This window comes from Nicotiana tomentosiformis, chromosome 1 (genome assembly GCF_000390325.3).
Source record: "Nicotiana tomentosiformis chromosome 1, ASM39032v3, whole genome shotgun sequence".
Lineage (NCBI taxonomy): Eukaryota > Viridiplantae > Streptophyta > Magnoliopsida > Solanales > Solanaceae > Nicotiana > Nicotiana tomentosiformis.
In genome coordinates, this window is record NC_090812.1 from 133439169 (window position 1) to 133460183 (window position 21015).

General features: G+C 39.0%; 1 protein-coding gene across 4 annotated transcripts in view; it reads left to right on the forward strand.

Annotated features, from left to right (window-relative positions):
- The first annotated feature begins 979 nt into the window (after window positions 1-979).
- LOC104097170 (aladin) overlaps window positions 980-21015 on the forward strand; it is a 47485-nt gene continuing 27449 nt past the window's right edge. For all 4 annotated transcript variants that reach the window (XR_011412617.1, XM_009603696.4, XM_070191646.1 and 1 more), the window contains exons 1-3: window positions 980-1129; window positions 1269-1324; window positions 1784-1945. Coding sequence is in view for 3 of the 4 variants with exons in the window: in XM_009603696.4 (XP_009601991.1) it covers window positions 1072-1129; window positions 1269-1324; window positions 1784-1945 (276 nt within the window). In the remaining variant the exon portion in view is untranslated. The remainder of the gene's footprint in view (window positions 1130-1268; window positions 1325-1783; window positions 1946-21015) is intronic.

A 21015-nucleotide genomic window follows, 5' to 3' on the forward strand; every position in this document is an offset into this window, starting at 1 on the left:
CGTAAAATTTATGAGAATTTAACATTTCAACAAAATGAACAACCATCTCTCGAAGACTGTCAAGCTAACATATATTCTTATGTTAGATCAATGTTTGATAAATATAAATCTATGGAAACACCAAGTGGTGAAACTAGGGAAGAAGAAGAATACAATGAGATACTTAGCACCGGGAGCTATGACGGCATGGAACTCATGGAACATCAATCAACATTGCCAATTCAAGAACAATGTCCGAGAGAAATTATAGATAAGTTACAACTTACAACGAAGTTATATAGGAGCTTACAAATATTAGTATGATAATTTGTAATTGGCTACTAAGAGGCCTAGTTCAAATAGAACCCTTCCTAGAAGGTGGCTGCGTAGAGCCGTAGATTAGGTGCTTTTCAAAAGAATTATATTTGTATGTGAGATTTGAAAGTTCTATTAATAAAATAAAAGGCTCTAAGCGTTGAATTATTTTTATGAATTGTCTTACACTCTTACTTAGTTACTTAGTGGCTTGAAATTATATTAAATAAATTATAACTCTATTATAAATTTATAATTACTAGAATATTTCATTACAAGTCTTTTGTTTTAATATTTTATAATTCTCTACTAAGTTTCCTAATTTCTCACTTATTTTTTAAGTTTATTAAATAACTCAAAAAAATAGTTGTTGCAAACTTTAAAAACTTAGTAATTGTCAAAAGAATAACGATTTCCAAACTCAATGCTTAAATAATTTTTTTTTTAAAACAACACTTAAGGCCCGCGAACCCGTCCCGTCCCGTTCCTTCCCGTCTCGTCCCGTTTATTAGCGGGATGGGATGAGCTTACCGTCCGTCCCGTCTGTTAGCGGGATGGAATGGGACTACCGTTTCGTCCCGTTTGTCCCGTTCCATTTCGTCCCGTTCCGCCACCGTCCGGCTAAATGTCGTCCCGTCCCATCCGGTCCCTTTGGACAGCCATACGGCCACACCTGCGTCTTCCTCTTCCCAAAACCGCTTCCGCTTCGCATATAAAGTTGAAACGCTCGATAGGGAATATAAACCCTCTCTCTTTCTCTCTCTCTCCCTGGGAAAAATGCCGTCATTTCCTCGACCAGGCTCAGTCACCGTCTGCGAAATCAACCGAGACCTCAGTATGGAACCGCTTTCCGCTTCGGTTATTACCGTTTTTCCTTTTTATTTCAAAGAATACATGGTCCATTAGCTATGTTTTCTTTCTAAATTCAATGGTGTTCAGCTTGGCATTTGAGTTTTCTTTTGATAAAATTTCAGTTACTGCGGAAGAACTCTCTGATGATGGAGCTAAGGAAACCTACGGCAAGGTTCTGGTAAGTTCCTGAGCTTTTAAAAAAGGTCTGAAAGATGAATGGCTTACTGCAATCCAATCCCTAATTGGTTGAAGTGGAGGCGAGTTAGAATATTGTTAAAAATGCATCCAACTTATGGTGGTTCTTAGTTCATTTATTTATTTATTTATTTGGTTTCCGTAGAATTTGTATTGGATTGATTTCCTGCTACTGTGTGCCAGTGTATTGTACACAATGCTTATTTTCGCTATTTGTTGGTGCTCATATTACGAATATATTCCTATAGTGCGTACAAGAAATAGTTGTGAAAATTGTCTGCGGTATTCTCTAGGTTTGTTGTGTATGATTATTGACTGTTGGTATTAGAGGTTCTTACTTGAAATTACAGTGTTGTCTTTTAATTATAGCTTATAGGCTGACTGTAGAAATTTTTTGGTGGGCATGGTCCTATATTGACTGTGGTTCTGATAGTAATTGCAGGGAATTGTGTTCAGTCCGGTTCCTTTTCAATCAGAAAATTTGTCGAGTGCGCTGAGCCCTGAACAAGGTGCCATTGATGGTTTAAACCAGAGGAAGAGTGGTTTACTTTGGGCAGCATTGCAGACCGTCTCTACTGGTTCACACTTTTTTCGCCCAATTGATGTAAACATCCATTTCTTGATCCCTTGTCAAATAAAAAAAGAAATAATTCATTTCTTAATCACTATGAAGCAGTTTCCCGTTGCATTTACGACTCATTCATACAAAAGCTTTTCAATGTCGTGAACATCTTTTTCTCCATTACAACTTGGTAAAGAATTTACAGTTTTAATTTTCTTAGGAAACTTACAGGTAAATAAGATTAAGCTTGAGATGCTAGATGGAGGATGTGATGTCTAGAGTGTTATATTAAGAAGTCATTTTGACTGAGAGGCCTATGGTTGATGAATGATATCAACAAGATTGGATTAATTATGTGATCACGCCCAACTTTAGTCCTAAAAAGGATAAGCGGTCGCTGTAAATATAATCCGGTCTAAAAGTCCAGAGTTGAATCCCAATAGAACTAAAGTTTCACTATAACTGTTCAATATCACTAAAAAGACAAGTTCGAACAATTTCTAAGTTATAAATTTTAAGATTCTTATGTCTAACTAATTAACTAACAAATTAAAGTAGTATATTAATAACTAGGGATATTAAGGGTTGGAGACAAAATTAGAAAAACCTAGAGTTATGATTTCCCCAATTGTCGGAATCCTTCCCGCTACATCTCCTACAATTTCGCCTAAATTTCTCTTCTGATCATGAGCACTCGACTTATCGTAATTCTCTCTCGAGCAACTACAATAATGTACTAGTCATATTCTCCGAATTATGCTAGCTAGCACTTTTTTACCGCTCACTATGATCACTTCAAAACTTCGTTATCTCTAATCCCGCTTTTAAACTCGCCGTATTGATCTCTCATATACCTTAGGAGTGACATTGTTCGATAACAACCTAAATATGCACTCTTTCTCAAGCAATACATAATAAATAGGCACAATCAATTGATGACCATTCAACCAACAACAATAAACACGTAGTTGAACAAGTAGAGATATTCAAAGGCAAAATTATATTAAAACGTAACAAGAATTCATCGTCCAATAGGTTCCATCAAACCCTAGATGAGAAAGTTTATCTACTCATAACCATACTAACAATCATGATAATAATTGAAAGCATTAAAATACAAATTTAGGAAGAACGTAAGAGAAAGCTCTTGTGATTCGTTGCTTCCAAGTGTCTCGTAGCCTTCTTGCCTCTCAAATAGTGTCCTCTAATCTAAAAATTAGCTTTAAGAGGTATTTATAAGGTAGTGTTAACGTGTCCATGTACAAAACTAAGGAGGAAATAAAAGTGGCTCGGATACGCATCGTCGGCGCGGGGCATTGCCAGAGGCACCAACATTACTCCGCGAGGCACTGTCAGAGGCGCTAACATTTCCCCGCGAGGCACTATCAGAGGCGCTAATGACAGTGCCCTGGACAAAGCCTTGCACTGTCTATGGACATGACTTTTCATTGCCTTGCATGTCTTCTTTTATTGCTCCATTTTCTGGCTTTGAGGTACCATTTTGTGCAACTTTTCTCCACTTCATGTCCAAGCATTCCTACACGTAAAATAAACTCTATTAAGCTCAATTGTCGCACAAATTAGTATCCAAACAACAAGCAAGTAGGGTAAATAACGTCAAAATATATGGAATTATAGCACGACATCAACGCCCCACACTTAAATGTTGCTCGCCCTCGAGTCAACGAACTAAACTCTTCCTCTTCAAGTACCCAACAAGCCACTCATTCAAAACACATTGCACCCATGACTATGGTTGATAGTAACAATTAAGCTCTGGCATATGCGGTCAAAACACACTTCCCGTACTTATGGCCAGTGTCACAATATCCAACACTTGAACAACATGATTATAACAATTCTAGCCTCGAAAACTAACTCATGTCACAATGCACCCGGGGTTTGAATACTTAATCTAATAGAGAAGTCTAATAATGTTACTTATCCTTTTTGAAACTATGTGCCCTCACAATAAAACAAAAGAGCAAGCAGTCCGCACATCCAAATCACATGATCAGATATATTTTAAGGACTCACACATATGAAGAAAATCACTCACTCTCTCAAAGAAGTCACATGCACGCAAAAGGTATCATACGCTTGCCTATTATGTAAATCTCTACTAATGTAGGCCCACTCGGTCCGAAATCAACTAGGACTTTATTATGGTTGTAATGTAGGCTAAGGGACGGGGAGGATATATTTAGGATATAGTGGCTAACCCTTCTAAGTACTTTAACACATCGATGTATTCAACTTTAAGCGCAAAATTCCTTCAATCCACTTCAATCATCACGAGATAGTTCACCCCAGAATATTTTTCCTTCTTCTTTACGCACTGCTTCAGATCACATCCACTAGCAAAAATAAGAAACCTTTATTAATTCAATTATTCTTTTTTTTGCTATTTTTTTCTCTTTTTTTTTTCTTTTGTATTTTTGCCTTGTCGCTAGTGGAGTTTTATTAAAATACAAGTGCACATTTCTTCCTTCTATTGGTTCCACTCAAAAGCTATCTCAAGTTTCCTCATTACTTCTTTCTAGCACTCTCTTTACAATTCAAGTGATTTAAGAGGTATAAGGATTAAAATGATTCAATTAAGAACAAAATGGGATATGCTTGCAATGCGGGTACCAAAAGAAAAGCTTATAGGCTCAAAAGGGTAACTAAGGATGATTTTATTTGTGATAAGCAACAAAACTCAAAAAGATCAAATAAAGCCTAACATCACTTTTCAAACCGAGCAAGATTTCGCTTCAATTCACATTCCGGGCAAGTTTTAGACTCAAATGCAATAACATGGACTATACAAAGAATTCACTTCACACATGGCACATGACTCACTAAGGACGGTCCCATTCCGACTCTCAATCAAACAAGTATTCACAAAGCCCAGAGATATATTAAGCATGAAGCACAAAGTGAACACAAGTCAAGCAACCGAGACATAGGAGTAATACCACATGCTATTCATTTTTTATCAAGGCATCATCATATATTTAAAGCTAAGGGAAGATGAAACACATGCCAGAACCTAAGTATACAATCATCAAACAAGTCAAAAGGTGCGAATCACATCATTTCTTCTCCTTTATTTCCTAAGTACTACTCTACTCTAAGAGAAAAAAATACTATTACCTGGTTCAAAGTACATCTCATGGAAAAGAACTTAAGTATGAAGAAAAACCACGGGGATTATTACTACCTAAGAAAAATAAAAAGACATGTTTTTGTATTTTTCTATTTTTCAATTTTTTTGTACTTTTGTTTAGACTTTAATCCCTCAAGAAAATCGTCTAGGAGATCCATCGTTGGGAGAAGTTCAATTTTTATTTTTAAAAAAAAGCATCAATTAAACTAACACAATTAAAATAGCATAGAAAGTCACCTAGACAATCTCCTCACCCCACACTTAAAATTGTGCATTGTGCCCAATGCACAACATAAATAATAAAGGGGTACAAGAAACTCCCTGGTAGGCCAAATGCCGAAGCACTAGCAGCTCATGGGGTACTCAGACTTCTCCCCGGATATTTTTCTTTGTGCGGGCACCCCACACTTAGTTCTAACCATCTGGCTTGCTGTTGCATCCTTTGCATTCCATGCTCGTACAAAATAAAAACGACACTACAGAAATAGTACAGTAAAAAAAATAATTAAAAAAATTAAAAATAAAAGAAAGAAGTAAAGTTGGGTTGCCTCCCAGCAAACGCCTGATTTAACGTCGCGGCACGGCGTGAACCACTTTCTGCCTCCACCTCGAGCTTATGAATTGAACCCCAAGTTTTGATTCAAGCTTATGATTATGCTCCTGAGGCGGTACAAATTCTTGTGAGCAAAAAATTAAGTAAACTCTCATGCACCTTTTGGCTCTCGACCGAGGGGTGTCACCTTGCCTAGACGGCCTTGAAAATTTCAAAATATAAGGCTCATCTACCTTTTCCGTTGACTTATTTTTATGCTCATAAGGATCAATTCTCATTTTACTATCCGAACATAATGTAGAGAAGTATTTGGAATGAGGCTCGACATGCTCAAATACCTGAACTTCAAGATTTTCAGCCTCCCCGACACAAATTATACTAGAGTCAACTAAATTTGTATCCTCAATGTCCTTGCCTGACTCTAGTATCATTTCTTCAACATTGACATCATCAAATTCTAGCTGGTTAGAGTGTTGGTGTTCTACTCTGGACCCCTCATTTGGCACCTCCATTTCTGTCTCTAATGCACACTGCTCCTGGCTAGTATCCATAGTATTAACTTGTTGAACATTAAATGCTTCAACTAGTTGACTCACTTGAGCCTCCAAGTTGCGAATAGTTGCCTCTTATCTTTGTATTTGCAGTTGTGTCTCATAATTATTTCCCACAAGGTACCTTAGCATATCCTTGATCTCTTTCAGGTCATCATCCCCGGGTTCTTTGTTCCTATTAACTTCACAAGAAGAAGTAGAGCCATCATAGTAAGGGATTGGGGGAGGATAAGAAATATAAGCACAACCATGAAAGTGACCATTTTGACCACCACACACATCACACACATTCCACAAATAAGATTGAATTGGTGCACATAACTTGCTCTCGGGAATATTTTGATAATTTTGCCACTGGTGGTTTCCTTCACAATATATATGAGGATCAATAGTAGAATTATCGACACCTAACCTCCCATAATTCCAAGATGTCATGTTTCCCAAATTAACAGTTAGAATAATATAAAATTAAAAACAAAATAAAACAAAACAAAATAAAAGTTCAAACTTGAAACCTAGCAATATATACAGCTACAACTGCACTGTTAGTTACCCTGCAACGGGGCCATAATTTGATCACGCCCAACTATAGTCCTAAAAAGGATAAGCGGTTGCTGCAAATATAATCCGGTCTAAAGTCCGGAGTCTAATCCCACAGAAAACTAAGGTTTCACTGTAACTGTTCAATATCACTAAAAAGACAAGCTCGAACAATTTCTAATTTATAAATGTTAAGATTCTTATGTCTAACTAATTCACTAACAAATTAAAGTAATATATTAATAACTAGGGATATTAAGGGTTGGAGACAAGATTAGAAAAGCCTAGAGTTATGATTTCCCCAATTGTCGAAATCCTTCCCGCTACATCTCCTACAATTTCGCCTAAGTTTTCTCTACTGATCATGAGCACTCGACTTATCGTAATTCTCTCTCGAGAAACTACAATAATGTACTAGTCATATTCTCCGAATTACGCTAGTTCGCACTTTTTTACCGCTCACTATAATCACGTCAAAGCTTCGTTATCTCTAATCCCGATGTTAAACTCGCCGTATTGATCTCTCATATACCTTGGGAGTGACGTTGTTTGATAACAACCTAAATAAATAGGCACAGTCAATTGATAGCCATTCAATCAACAACAATAAACATGTAGTTGAACAAGTAGGGAGATTCAAAGGCAAAATTATATTAAAACGTAACAAGAATTCATCGTCCAGTAGGTTCCATCAAACCCTAGATGAGAAAGTTTAGCTATTCATAACCATACTAACAATCATGATAATAATTGAAAGCATTAAAATACAGATTAAGGAAGATCGGAAGAAAAAACTCTTTTGATTTGTCGCTTCCAAGTGTTCACGTAGCCTTCTTGCCTCTCCAATAGTGTCCTCCAATCTAAAAATTAACTTTAAGAAGTATTTATAAGGTAGGGTTAACGTGTCCACCTCCAAAACTAAGGAGGAAATAAAAGTGGCTCGGATATGCATCGTCGGCGCGGGGCATTGCCAGAGGCACCAACATTACTCCGCGAGGTACTGTCAGAGGCGCCAATATTTCCCCGCGAGGCACTATCAGAGGCGCCAATGACAGTGCATGGACAAAGCCTTGCACTGTCTATGGCCATGACTTTTCATTGCCTTGCACATCTTCTTTTATTGCTCCATTTTGTAGCTTTGAGGTACCATTTCGTGCAACTTTTCTCCACTTCATGTCCAAGCATTCCTACACGTAAAATAAACTCTATTAAGCTCAATTGTCGCACAAATTAGCATCCGAACAACAAGCAAGTAGGGTAAATAACGTCAAAATATATGGAATTATAGCACGACATCATTATGTTTCAGCTATCTTGCATCGGTCTACATAACAACCCAAGTGGAGCAAATTTTCTGAAAAGGTACACTAATCGGAAGCGGAAAAGAAGGGATAATTGTTAATGCAACGACTAGTTTGAGCTGCCTTTTGCATATGGCTTCATATGGTCCTTTTTAAAATGGAGGTTGCGTTACAAAGGTATTCGCATGGATATTAAAATGGGTATGCTTTGACTTTTTACACAAATAAATAGAAATTAGTTCAAGATGTTTAAAAACAAAAAAGAAAATTAATTCAAGAAGAGGGAAACAAAAGGTAAAATAATAACACCAGTCAATAGCCCCAGCCCCCCTCCCAAAAGGGAAAAAAGGAAAACAAATAGAAAATCAAGTTTTAAAGCAGGTGATGATGGAGAAATTAAAGGCAATTATACCACATATCAATCAATCAACCAACTATTATGCTTTATTGAATCCTCTATATTCATAATTTAAATATTTTGTCTTTAAAGTAAATTAGGGCAACCCGGTGCACAAAACATCTCGCATTAACGCAGGGTTCAAGGAAGGACCGTACCCCAAGGGGTATGGTGTAGACATCCTACCCTAAGGCAAGCATTAGTGACTGCTTCCACGGCTCGAACTCATGACCTATAGGTCAAACGAAAACAATTTTACCGTTGCTCCAAAGTTCTCCTTCTTAAAAGTAATAAGTGGTTCTCTAAAATGGAGTTTCTCTAAATCTTTCACTTATCCTTACATTTACATATAAGTTTATAATTACTCTCTTTTCAAACACCAGACATCATGTAAGTCTAATAATTAAGTAGTAATCTCAAGTAATTGGTATTTAAACAAATCTAACTGAGAAGTGTTGCAGCCTCTTGAAATAGTGCATGTACATCATACTTCTTACGGTTGTTGCCAAAGCTCCGACCTTTCTTTGATATATATTCTCTATTCCTAATTGCTGTTTTTTCGAAAATACTAGAAATAGTGGACAAGGAATTAAAATATTCTTGCCGATGTATTTTGACATACCACAACTTCGGATCCTATAATAGGGAACATTCATTCCAAGTAGAAGTCCTCGAGCAACTTGTGGTGATGGAATCTAGGACAAAGGACTTGTAGTATCTCTCTAAGATAAAGCTACCCGCCTTATGACCTGGTACTATCCAGGTGCGAGAAAGACCGAGTCCAGGCATCCCAATTCTCATATTCCTTTCCCTCAGTTGATCGATCATTAATTCACTTCTTTAGGAAGGAGCTGAAAGGGTTCGGACCGGGGTGATTTCGCAACTGGCATATACTTGTGTCTAATGCATGCATCATTAGAAGTGGCACACAAAATATTCTCATCACTGAGGTCATACAAATTGAACATTCCAGAAGCTTCTAGAGACCGGCGCCTGTGAACAGTCTTTGATTGAGCGAATCTTGCTCGATTTGGATTTCCGTCCCCGCGGGAGACATCATAAATAGTTAAATGTTTCACCTACAACCCTTTCCTCTGCCGGGGACTTCCACGAAATGAAAACAAGCAGCATCGTCTTATGCTCCACTTTTGTTGCCCTGGTTTATATCCCGTTTAGGCCCGTGAGTGAGATTTCTGTTCATTGCAGTCACTTCCGGGGTTCTTCGCACCTGGATAGTACCAAGACTCTTGTGCCCCACTCTGATCCATTCCCTTAATATAATACGTTGTCTACGTCAATTTCTCTGTAGCAAGAAGCCATGTGAACCCCTCCCCCTTTCTCGCATAAAAGCGATCAAAATTCGAACACGCTGCGTTTTACTATGAAGGATCAAACCATGGTGTGACCTCTAGGGAGAATCGATGACTGCATCAAAGATGCAGTGCTAGTACATCTGAGACTTCTTAATTGGCTAGTTGTAAATAGCCCTTTTTTTTGTTGAGATTTATCTTTCTGGACCAGATCCACTTTTATACCGTCTTCTGAAACACCTGCTTATCCTGCATGGGGCTTTCTCCTTTACTCTGGCGAGAAGAAAAAGTCTCTCTTATAGAGGCTTCTAAAAGGGCCATTTTCTTTGTTTGGTCTTCCTCTTTCCTTTGGCCCATGTTTCAAAGCTAGCATAAAGTTCGAGCCTTCGGGATCTCTCTTGAACGGTGATCGGTCAGTCCTTTTCTTCTAGACATGTGCATGTTTTTCATAGTGGATCCTTTGCTTGGGGAGAAAGAGATGTTAGGTGGGTAGCTATTGTTTGCCCGGTTAAGAGTTGCATGTGGTTGGTCGTCAAATGCCACCGCTTCGAAGCAGGAGCTAGCCTTCAAATGCGGGCAAAACTTCACTCTTTTTTAGGAGAGTTGCCAATTGTTTTCTAGTTTTAGTGCATTAGTTTTGACAGATTGTAGGTCATTTGAGACAATATACTCTCATGTGATTAAGTCTACCTTATTCCTTTTTATCACCTTTTTTTTTGAAATGGTAACAGATTTCATTAAAAATTGAACTTAGCACAACGATAGTGCTAATACAAACAGACTCGAGTTACAAGACTCCAACAACAACTACAACAACAACAACCTAGTATAATCCCACTAGTGGGGTCTGGGGAGGGTAGTTTGTACGCAGACCTTATCCCTACCCTAGGGTAGAGAGGCTGTTTCCGATAGATCCTCGGCTCCCTTCCCTCCAAGAACTCCCCACCTTATTCTTGGGGTGATTCGAACTCACAACCTCTTGGTTGGAAGTGGAGGGTGCTCACCACTAGAGCAACTCACTTTCGTCCGAGTTACAAGACTCCAAAAAGACAAAATAACAAAAGGCAAGTCTTGTGTCAGTTACAAGGACCCAATGATATCAATTAGAGACTTTACCTATATCTTGTACTAAAGCTTCTTTACACCCAAAGTGAAACAAAAATATGCAGTTCGTTTTGATCTTCTGTTCAGAGTTGGCTGAATCTTCAAAACATATGGAGTTCCTTTCCAACCAAACTGTCCACCAAATATATGTCGGAATGATGCTCCACCACTTCTTCGACTTGTTTCGGCTACTAAGTTGTGCCAACAAACAAAAGCTCCATGGTATCTCTTGGCATTGCCCAACTTTCACCTTTCATACTCATGAACAACTGCCATAATCTACTGGGGACCTGACAATGAAGGAAGAGATGACTGGTTGTTTCATTGGCCTTACCACATAGGAAACATTTGGAACACATGGGCATTCCTCTCTTCATTAAACTCTCATGAGTCAAGACAACATGTTTGACCACTAGCCAACAAAATACTGCAACTTTAAAGGAACCTTCAATCTCCAGATACGCTTCCATAGCCAAGGCCCTTGCTGCTGGACTGATCTGTTTAGGCTCTTATATGCAGATTTAAACCGTGCAAACTCCTCTGCAATTGCTATCCCATGCCAGTCTATCCATTTGCTCAACTCGTCCCTTGAAAGTTTCTAGGACCTTAAGGAACTCAATCACTCTGGTTACCTCCCAATCATTGAGAAATTTTCTAAAACTGAAATTCCAGCTTTGCTGGCTCCAGATTTCAGCGATAGTAGCATCAAGTTGTTGTGCTAAGCTATATTGTTCGGACTCTCTTATGTCGCCGGGTGTGTGTCTTATCCTCCCAAAGTTTTGCATTTTTGAAGGATTAGACATGGGTGCGACAACATTTTGGAGAGTCCAAGCAACCTAGGTGCTAAGTAGTACAAATCAGGGAAACTATCTTTAAATGGACAATTTCCTATCCAAACATCCTTCCAGAAGGAAGTCATTGCTCCATTCCCCACCTTTATGCTGGTGTTGCTCATAAAAGTTGGCCATAGAGCTCTAATAGATCTCCAGTCTCCACACACTCGCTCCATATGGACTGGCCACTGCACCTGAGCTCCACTGACCTTCAATCCCATATTTTGTACATATCACCTTCCTCCGTAAAGCTTGTTCCTCTAGTGGAAATCTCCAAAGCCATTTCATGAGTAAGCTTTTATTGTGTTGCCTCAAATTTCTGATCCCCAACCACCTTCTCTTCTGCTAGTTGTAAGAGTTTTCCATTTAACTGAATGATAACCCCGTTTCTCTCCATTGCCTTGCCATATGAAATTCCTTCTCAGAGCATCAATAATCTTTTGAAAGCTTGCTCGTAATGGGACAGTGACATTATGTAGGTGGGAAGAGAGTCTAACACACTGTTGACCAGTACAACCCTCCCTCCCATAGACAAATAATTGTTTTGGAGAGTGAGAAGAGGAAAAAAGCGAGGAGGCCTCGCTTCACCGAAGCGAGAAGCGTGAAGCTAAGCGCGCGCTTTTTTCATGTGAAGCGCAATATAACACATAAATAAAAAAAATTAAATAGGCATAGATAAATGACCAAGAACTCAATACAAATAACATATTAAGCAAATGTTTCAATTCTTAAATTAAGAAGTAAATAATAGATACTAAAACTAGATAGTTAATAATCCTCAAAAGTCATAACATATTAAGCAAATGCAAAACCAAATCACAAAAGGAATTGTTAAAACATGGCATAAGAGTGAACATCAGAAAACAGAGAAGTGAACAGTGAACACCAGATTTTTTTTTAAAAAAAAACAGAGCACAAGCATAAATTAGAAAACAGGGGTGAACAGAGAAATAAGAACTGAAAAAAATAGAAAAGAAGAAAAGAACAAAGGAGAGAAGTCGAACAATGAACAGTGAAGTGAGTGAACAACAGAAATAAAAAAAAAACAGAAGCACAAGCATAAAACAGCGCAGAACAGATAAATAAGAACTGAAAAAATAGAAAAGAAGAATAGAAAGAGAAGAAGAGAAGAGGAGAGGAGAGGTGTCGAACAGTAGCAGAGAAAATCAGAAGAGGAGGAGAAGAGAAGAAAGAACTGAAGGAGAAGAGGAGAAGAAGAGCAGAAGAGACAAAGATAATCTTACCTGAAGAGCAGAAGAGAAAAAGTTGAAGGTTGCAATCGTCGCTTGTAGCAGAGAAAGCAGATGTTTGGAAGAAGTGTGCGCAAGTGTATTTGCAAATATTTTTAAGAAAACCATAGGCAACCGCTGGACCTCGCTTAAGCGAGCTTTTCTGCGCTTTTTTTATCGCCTCGCTTCTAGGGTGAAGCGTGCGCTTATTTACCAATGCCGCACTTTTGGGCAGAAAGGCGCAGACCCCTCGCCTCGCCTCGCTTCTGCGCTTTAAGCGAGAAGCGTGCGCTTTTAATAACACTGCCTCCCCCCATAGACATGTAATTATTCTTCCATCTAGACAACTTTTTTCACACCTTTCTAGGACACCAATTCCATATTTGTTGGGACTTGCTCTTTGCACCCAGTGGTAACCCCAAATAATAGCAGGTAGGCAAGGATCTTTGAGTATCTAAGACATCATTGACAGTGTAGATCGGGGAATTCCTCCTGTTTACATGAAGGCTAGAGATCTCCTCATAAACCGTCAGAATCAACCTCAGATGTGCCACTTGCTCCACTTTAGCATCACAAAAAATTAATGAATCATCAGCATACAAGAGATGGGGTAATTTCCATGCTGCTACTAGCATTGTTTGGCACCTTGAAACCCTTTATCCATCCCTCCATATTAGCTTTCTTGATCATGCAATTCAGACTTTCCATAGCAATAATAAAAAGGAAGGGTGAGAGAGGATCACCCTGCCTTAAGCCTATCTCATATAGGAAAAAACCTTCAGAGGATCCATTAAGAAGGATGGGAATCTGACATTTGTAATACAGAATTGGATCCACCTAATCCACTTGATTCCAAAGCCCAAATCTTTGAGCAACTTAAGAAGAAAACTCCAATTGATGTGATCAAAAGTCTTTTCAATGTGTAGTTTGCACAGTATGCCTGGGATCTTCTCTTTGATTTTGGGGGTCCACACATTCATAAGCTATTAGAGATGCATCCATGATTTGTCTACCTTTAATAAAAAGCCATTTGCTGTCCACCAGCTTATGGGTCACCTTCTTCAATCTCTCTGCCACGACGTTAGAATAATTTTATAGACACTCCCTATTAAGCTTATTGGCATGTAATCCTTCAAGTCTCCTGCCCCCACTTTTTTGGGGATTAAAGCTAAATAAGTAGCATTGAAGCTCTTTTCAAAATAGTCCTGAGTGAAAATTATGAAACTTGTTCAAGAGATCCACCTTGATCACCTCCAAACAATAGAGGAAGAAAAGAGTCCTGAGTGAAAATTATGAAACTTGTTCAAGAGATCCACCTTGATCACCTCCAAACAATGGAGGAAGAACTCCATAGTGTATCCATCTGAACCAGGGGCCTTATCTACTGCACATGCTCTAAGGCCCTCCAAAATTTCCTATCCATCGAACTCTCTTTGTAACCACTGCACAGAGTCATTGATCTTGGAACCATGTGGATAGTTGAAATCTGGCCTCCATTCCTCTGGCTCGTTGTATAGCTGTTGATAAAAGGATAAGATCTCAGCCTTGATTGTTTCAAGTCCTCCACCCGTGTAGCATTGATGTTGTGTCTGTCAACGGTATTAAACCTCATACTTGCATTGGCCACCCTATGGAAAAATTTGGTGTTTCTGTCCCTTTGTTTTAGCCACTGTATTCTAGATTTCTGTCTCCATGAAATCTCTTCATTCTTTGCAATCTCTTCCAGATCCATGGCCAAATTTGCCTTTTGTATAAGTTCATCTTCAGTGAGGTCCCTAGTCTCATGTGCAACATCAAGATCAAGTAGTTTATTTAGACAATTTATTTTCCTGGCTTCCAGATTCCCACCTTGTGATGATCCCCATTTTCTAAGTTTGCCTTTTAAGAGTTTTAATTTCTATGCCAAGATAAAATTGGGTCTGCCTTGAATGGTGAAAGAGGACCACTACTGAGCCACCTTGTCTCTAAACCCTTCAACACCCAGCCGTCAATTTTCAAATTTAAAATGTGACTTAGCATTCTCCCAATCCCCACTCAGATGAGACTTTAGGAAGTACTGATTATCTCATGCTTCTGAGCTTTCATCCTATTCTGGAGAGAACAAAATTATATGAGAGTTAGCGCCCTTTGTCCGAGTATAAATCCCTCCAAGTAGTGGATGATCGATGAGTTCCATATCTTCAATAAAGGTAGTAAAATAAGGTATGGCTCTGGTGATGGAATTGCCATTTCTCCTTTCATCCATGAATCTTGTTATGTTGAAATTGCCACGAACAACCCAAGGGCCTGCACATAGTCCTCTAGAAGCAGCACCTTCTCACTAAACATTCCTTCGTTCCAATCTTTTGTGTGGCCCATATATTCTGGTCAAGTGCTATGAGAAGTTATTCGTTTGTGATCAAATATGCAAGTGATATTATAACTCCTTATATTAATCACCTCTCCTTTCCAAGTCCTGCTGTCCCATAATACAAGGATCCCACTCCTACTTCCATTGGCTTCTAAACACCCAAACTTGACCCACCTATTTCCCCAAATTTGTTTCACGTACCACTTTATATCCCCCTCCAATTTGGTTCCCTGTAAACAATAAATGTCCGCCTTCCATTTCTCTATTAACATTTTGATTACATATCTCTTGTCGCTTCGATTCAATCCCCTAACATTCCAGGATAGGATTTTTACCTTCATTGATAACCATTACTGATGGATTTCCCCTGTTCCTTGAGCTTGATTCTGGAAAGTTCATGTTAAAAACTAGATTTTGGACTTCCACACCCTCTTTCTTCCTAATTGGAGTAGATACTGTTTTCAGTGCAGTCTCCAATCTTTTCTCTTGCCTTCGCCTATCAATTTCGTGAAGAGTGATAGTGCTTCTTCTTCACACCCCTTAAATTTACCCCATAAGACTTGCTCATCTTTAAAATATTTTTACTAACCCATAGTGAAGCATTTGCCTCTGCCTCGAGAAAGTGAGTGGCCAAAGGATCAACTTCGTCCACTAACCAATTTTCCTTATCATTAAAATCAAATATCTGCAGAGAATTCATGGCACTAGGAGAGAAAGGAGTGAAATCCCCCATCATAATTGTTTCCCTATCATCTTTTCTTGCAACTCGCATGCATAATCCCTCGGTATTGGAAACTCATGAGCGTCTTGGTCACATTCAGAAATAAGAAGAGAGAGTTGAGTTCAGAATCCCTTAGCAGTTGGTTTGAAGTAATCTCATCCATTAATGGATCTCCACTTATGTCTATATCGAGACTCAAATTTGTTTGAAAGCTGGACCTTGTTCTCCATGTTTAGGCTTTTCAAAAGACCCAGATTAAACCTTGTAAGTTGAACTCCTTGGCCCACTTCAGCAGGCCCGTTAGTAGGCCCCCCTTTAGTTACATTCCCCCTAATAACATCTTCCCCTATTTTCAAATTTGAGTTTGAACCAGCTGTCCTTTGAGCCTTGTGCACCAACCGCTCATCTGTAGACCCAACTATAAGTCTACTCTCCCTGAACCCTCCTTCTAGTTCTTTATCTTCGCTAGTAAAATTCCAGCTCGCCGGAGCCTCGCACCACACTGGAATAGTGTAGACTACACTTTTTTCAAGCTCGATGGATTTATGGTTCTGCTCAAAAGGACCATTGACTTTGATGCAGACCTACTTCAGATGATTTCTCAAGGTGGTTTCTTCTTTCGTTTCGATCCGACCCCAACATTTGTCCCTAATTTGTTTGAAGATGTCTTGATACCAGAGATGGAGAGGAACTCCAGAAGTCTCACCCATACCCAATCGAGAGTAGCTCCGGTAGGGAGATATCCATTTGTTGGCGTTCCCCATCAAAGTTCATCAGTATATTTCTCCATTTCCATTCTCCTACTCTAATGTGTTTCGCCAATTTCCTTCAGGGAAATTCGAAAAGAAATTTGGAGCCATGCATTTCATACATTTGTACCCTTGGGATTGAGCTCCCTTTACTGGGCCCATCGTCGAATATCAGATAGAGTTGGAAGTTCTTTAGAAGCTTTAAAGCTTTCAACCGGGAATTCGTAGAGCACGTCGTGATCCGAGATTTCAGGCCCTTCTACCGCGATACGATTAGTGCTGGGAGCACTAGCAGACGTTGAGGGTCCTTTCGCTTTCCATTTGTCAGTTCTGAAAGCCTCCAAATAAGCATGATTTTCGTCTGACTTGGGAGGAATTTGCTTCACTGGGATGAGCATTCTTTGAATATCTGGGACCTTCCTATTTATGAACCTTTCAATCTTTTAAAGCAAAATCTCTCCACACTCAATTAAATGCTATTTCTGGCAAAATGATTACTGCCCTGCGCTCCCTCTGAACTGCTACAACACTAATGAATTTGCCATAATCGTTGTACTTTTCAGCGCAGAAAAAGGTGTACATGTGGTCTATGATCTTCCATCTCCTAAGGTCATTTCCTCTTCCTTTAGATGCGATGTGCAGTAATCTACAAATCTACAACATGACTTTCCTGCATAAAGTCATTTTCCTCATGTAGTTTGACTTACGCTCTACCTACTCGAACCAAACCTCATCTAGACCTTTGATTTCTATGATATCAAAGGATTTCCCATCACTATTCAAATAAATTTTGTTAACCATGATTGAAATATGATTCAAAGACGAACGAAGTTTCTAAAGCAATCACTGATGAATGATTGATGAAAAAACTAAGCTGAAAATAAGAAAAGCCATCGGAAAAAGGAAATTCGCCGGAAAGAGCTTTTAGGCTCTTTCCTTGAAATTCGTGCCTGGGAGCATGTTAGCTGTAATACATTGTTTGCACATAAGGATATGTACGATGGTGCTAAGACTCGGGTGAAGACTGTGGGAGGGGACTCAGAGCACTTTCCAGTTGTGATGGGGCTGCACCAGGGATCGGCTCTTAGCCCGGTTTTATTTGCCTTGATGATGGACGTGCTGACGCGACACATACAAGGGGAAGTGCCATGGTGCATGCTATTGCCGATGATATAGTGTTGATCGATGAGACGCGAAGCGGGGTCAACGCAAGGTTAGAGGTTTGGAGGCAGACCTTGGAGTCTAAAGGTTTCAAGTTGGGCAGGACTAAAACAAAATACTTAGAGTGCAAATTTAGTGACAGGGCTCATGAGTCACACGTGGATGTGAAGCTTGATACTCAAGTTATTCCCAAGAAAGGTAGTTTCAAGTTTCTCGGGTCTATTATCCACGGTAACAAGGAGATTGACGAGGATGTCGCACATCGTTTGGAGCGGGATGGATGAAATGGAGGCTTGCGTCCGACGTCTTATGTGATAGGAATGTGCCGCCAAGACTTAAAAGATAATTTTTTACAAAGTGGTGGTCCGACCAACTATGATATATGGGGCGGAGTGTTGGCCAATTAAGAACTCACATGACATAAGATAAAAGTAGCAGAAATGAGGATGTTGAGATGGATGATTGACCAGGAGAGATAAGATTAGGAATGAAGCTATTCGGTACAAAGTGGGAGTGGCCTCCGCGGAGGACAAGATGCGGGAGTCGAGACTGAGATGGTTCGGGGACGTAAAGAGGAGACGCATTGATGCTCATGTCAGGAGATGTGAGAAGGCCATGGCGGGTTTAAGAAGAGGTCGAGGTAGGCCAAGGAAGTATTGGGGAGAGGTGATTAGACATGATATGGCGCGACTTCAGCTTACTGAGGACATGACCTTTGATAGGAAGGTATGAAGGTCGAAGATTAGGTAGAAGGTTAGTAGATAGTTGTAAGTTTCTACTTTTCTTATCAGTTTCTTTAGTAGCACTAAGGTTCCTGCATATTCTTAAGTAGATCGTTACTTCGTCATGCGATTTAGTTCGCTTATGTTATCGTATTTCCTATTCTTAGTGTTTAGTACTACTAATTCCCCTCCCCCCTTTTTCCCTTTCTCTTTCTTCTTCTTCTTCTTCTTCCCCCTTCGTCTTCTTCCTCTTCCTCCCCTTCTTCTTTTCTCACTCTTTCTAAGCCGATGGTCTATTGGAAACAGCCTCTCTACCTTTACTGGATAGGTGTAAGGTCTGCACTACCCTCCCCATACCCCACTTGTGGGAATATAGTGGGTTTGTTGTTGTTGTTGTACATTTTGCACATAAATAAAGCCATTCCTTTTTATCACCTTCAATTATCATAATAGTGCATTCGTTGACTGGAATTGTCTGTTACCTAGACATCACAAATCATCTCAGGCAACCTTGTCCCATTTTATCCTTTCTATGCTACTTGCACTCGATCATTTATAATTTTGGCTTATATTTTATGACCATGCATCCATCTTAATGTCTATATTTTTACGACATCCATTATGTGGAGCTATTGGGCTTTAGAGTCTCACCACTCACTCCCACATAATAATAATGTTCTCACAACCATATTATAGAACTCACCTTTTACTTTATTGTGTATCTTTCTTGGACATCATTCCTTAGCAATTCAACCATACGAAAACTACACCTCAATCCCAAACTCAAGTTGGGATCTACATTATGAATTCTCATTTAGCTTAATGTTCTATTTAAAACACATCCCTAACTAATTGGTGTCACCTGTGTAGATCGTTTTCTTCCATCTGTACCCTAAGAGATTCTGGGTCTGCCTCCTCCCGTTTTAACACCTTCACTCACCATGATTTCACACATACAGACTAGTGCATTTGGAGGTCGATGCAGGATATGACCAAACCATTTTAAGTGACCTCTCATTTTATGTTCGATGTGTGCTATTTGCACCTTCTGTTGAGTGTGGTCAATTTTAATCTTGTCTACTCTTGTATGACTGCACATTCACCTTGTCATTTGCATATGCATGACATTTATCTTGTGGATGTGCTGGAATTTAGTAGCGTTCACTCCATATAACATTATAGGTCTTATCCATCTCAAAACATTATAGGTCTTATAACTATTTTATAGAACTTCCTTTTCACTTCAGTAGACATTCTTCTATCACACATCACCCCGATAGTACTATGGTTCTAAATGTAACATGTTCATACATCATACCATTCTCCTAAAACATTGAGTGTGGATATTTGAATTGTTTGCATATAGGCACCGCAATCCCGTCTACTCTCCTCAGTTTCACTCTCTTATGCTAACTAATCTTACCCTAAAACTCTTACTTTGTACAGTGCTTCTCCACAGTTCAAGCTTTTGTTTGACACCTTTGCTGCTTTCTTCAATTAGCACGATATTGTTAGCAAATAACATGTACCATGAGACCTAACCTTGTATTTTGTTAGTTAGCTCATGCATGATTAAGGTAAAGAAGTACTAGCTTAGTACCGATCTTTAATGTAAACACACGATCATGTGAAACTCCTTTTTTATCTCCTAGGACTATTCTTACACTTGTGATGGATCCCTCGTACATATCCTTTATGACATATATATATTTAATATGATATCCTTCTTTTCAAACACCTAACAAACTACCTTTCTTGATACTTTATCATGTGCTTTGTCTAGGTAAATAAGCACTGTGTGCTCTTTCTTCCTCTTGGAAGAAAATTTCATTAGTAGTTTAGCAAGATTATAGTCTCCTCTTAGATCTACCAGGCATAGATCCTGATGGGTTCTTGTCACTTTTAGGATGCCCCTAAGTTTACACTCTTATCACTTTTTTTCTTAAATTTTATCTATTATTCATAAGTTCACACTTTCTGTTCCTTGAACCGATGGTCTATCGGAAACATCCTCTCTACCTCCACATAAGGTAGGGGTAAGGTCTGCGTACGCACTACCCTCCCCAGACCCCACGTGTGGGATTAAACTAGGTTTGTGTTGTTGTTGTACTCATAAATTCACACTTTGAATCTAAGTTGCTCGGGCACGGGTGCGGATCTAGAGGTCGAATCCTTCGAGATGTAAATTCTAAGATTCAGGGATACGGATCCTAGTACGGATACGGGTATGGGGATCTGGCTAAAAATAATTCAAAAAAATAAAAATATCTCTAAATATGAGAAATTTTGTGGAATACTTACATATAGCTTGTGAAGTGTGGATTTCTTTTTTATTTTAAGTTGTAGATAAGTAAAATGATTGATTTGCTAGATAAGGTAGGTATGCTATTTTCTTCAATTTAACCTAATTTTGATTATGATTTCGGAAATCAAATTGTAT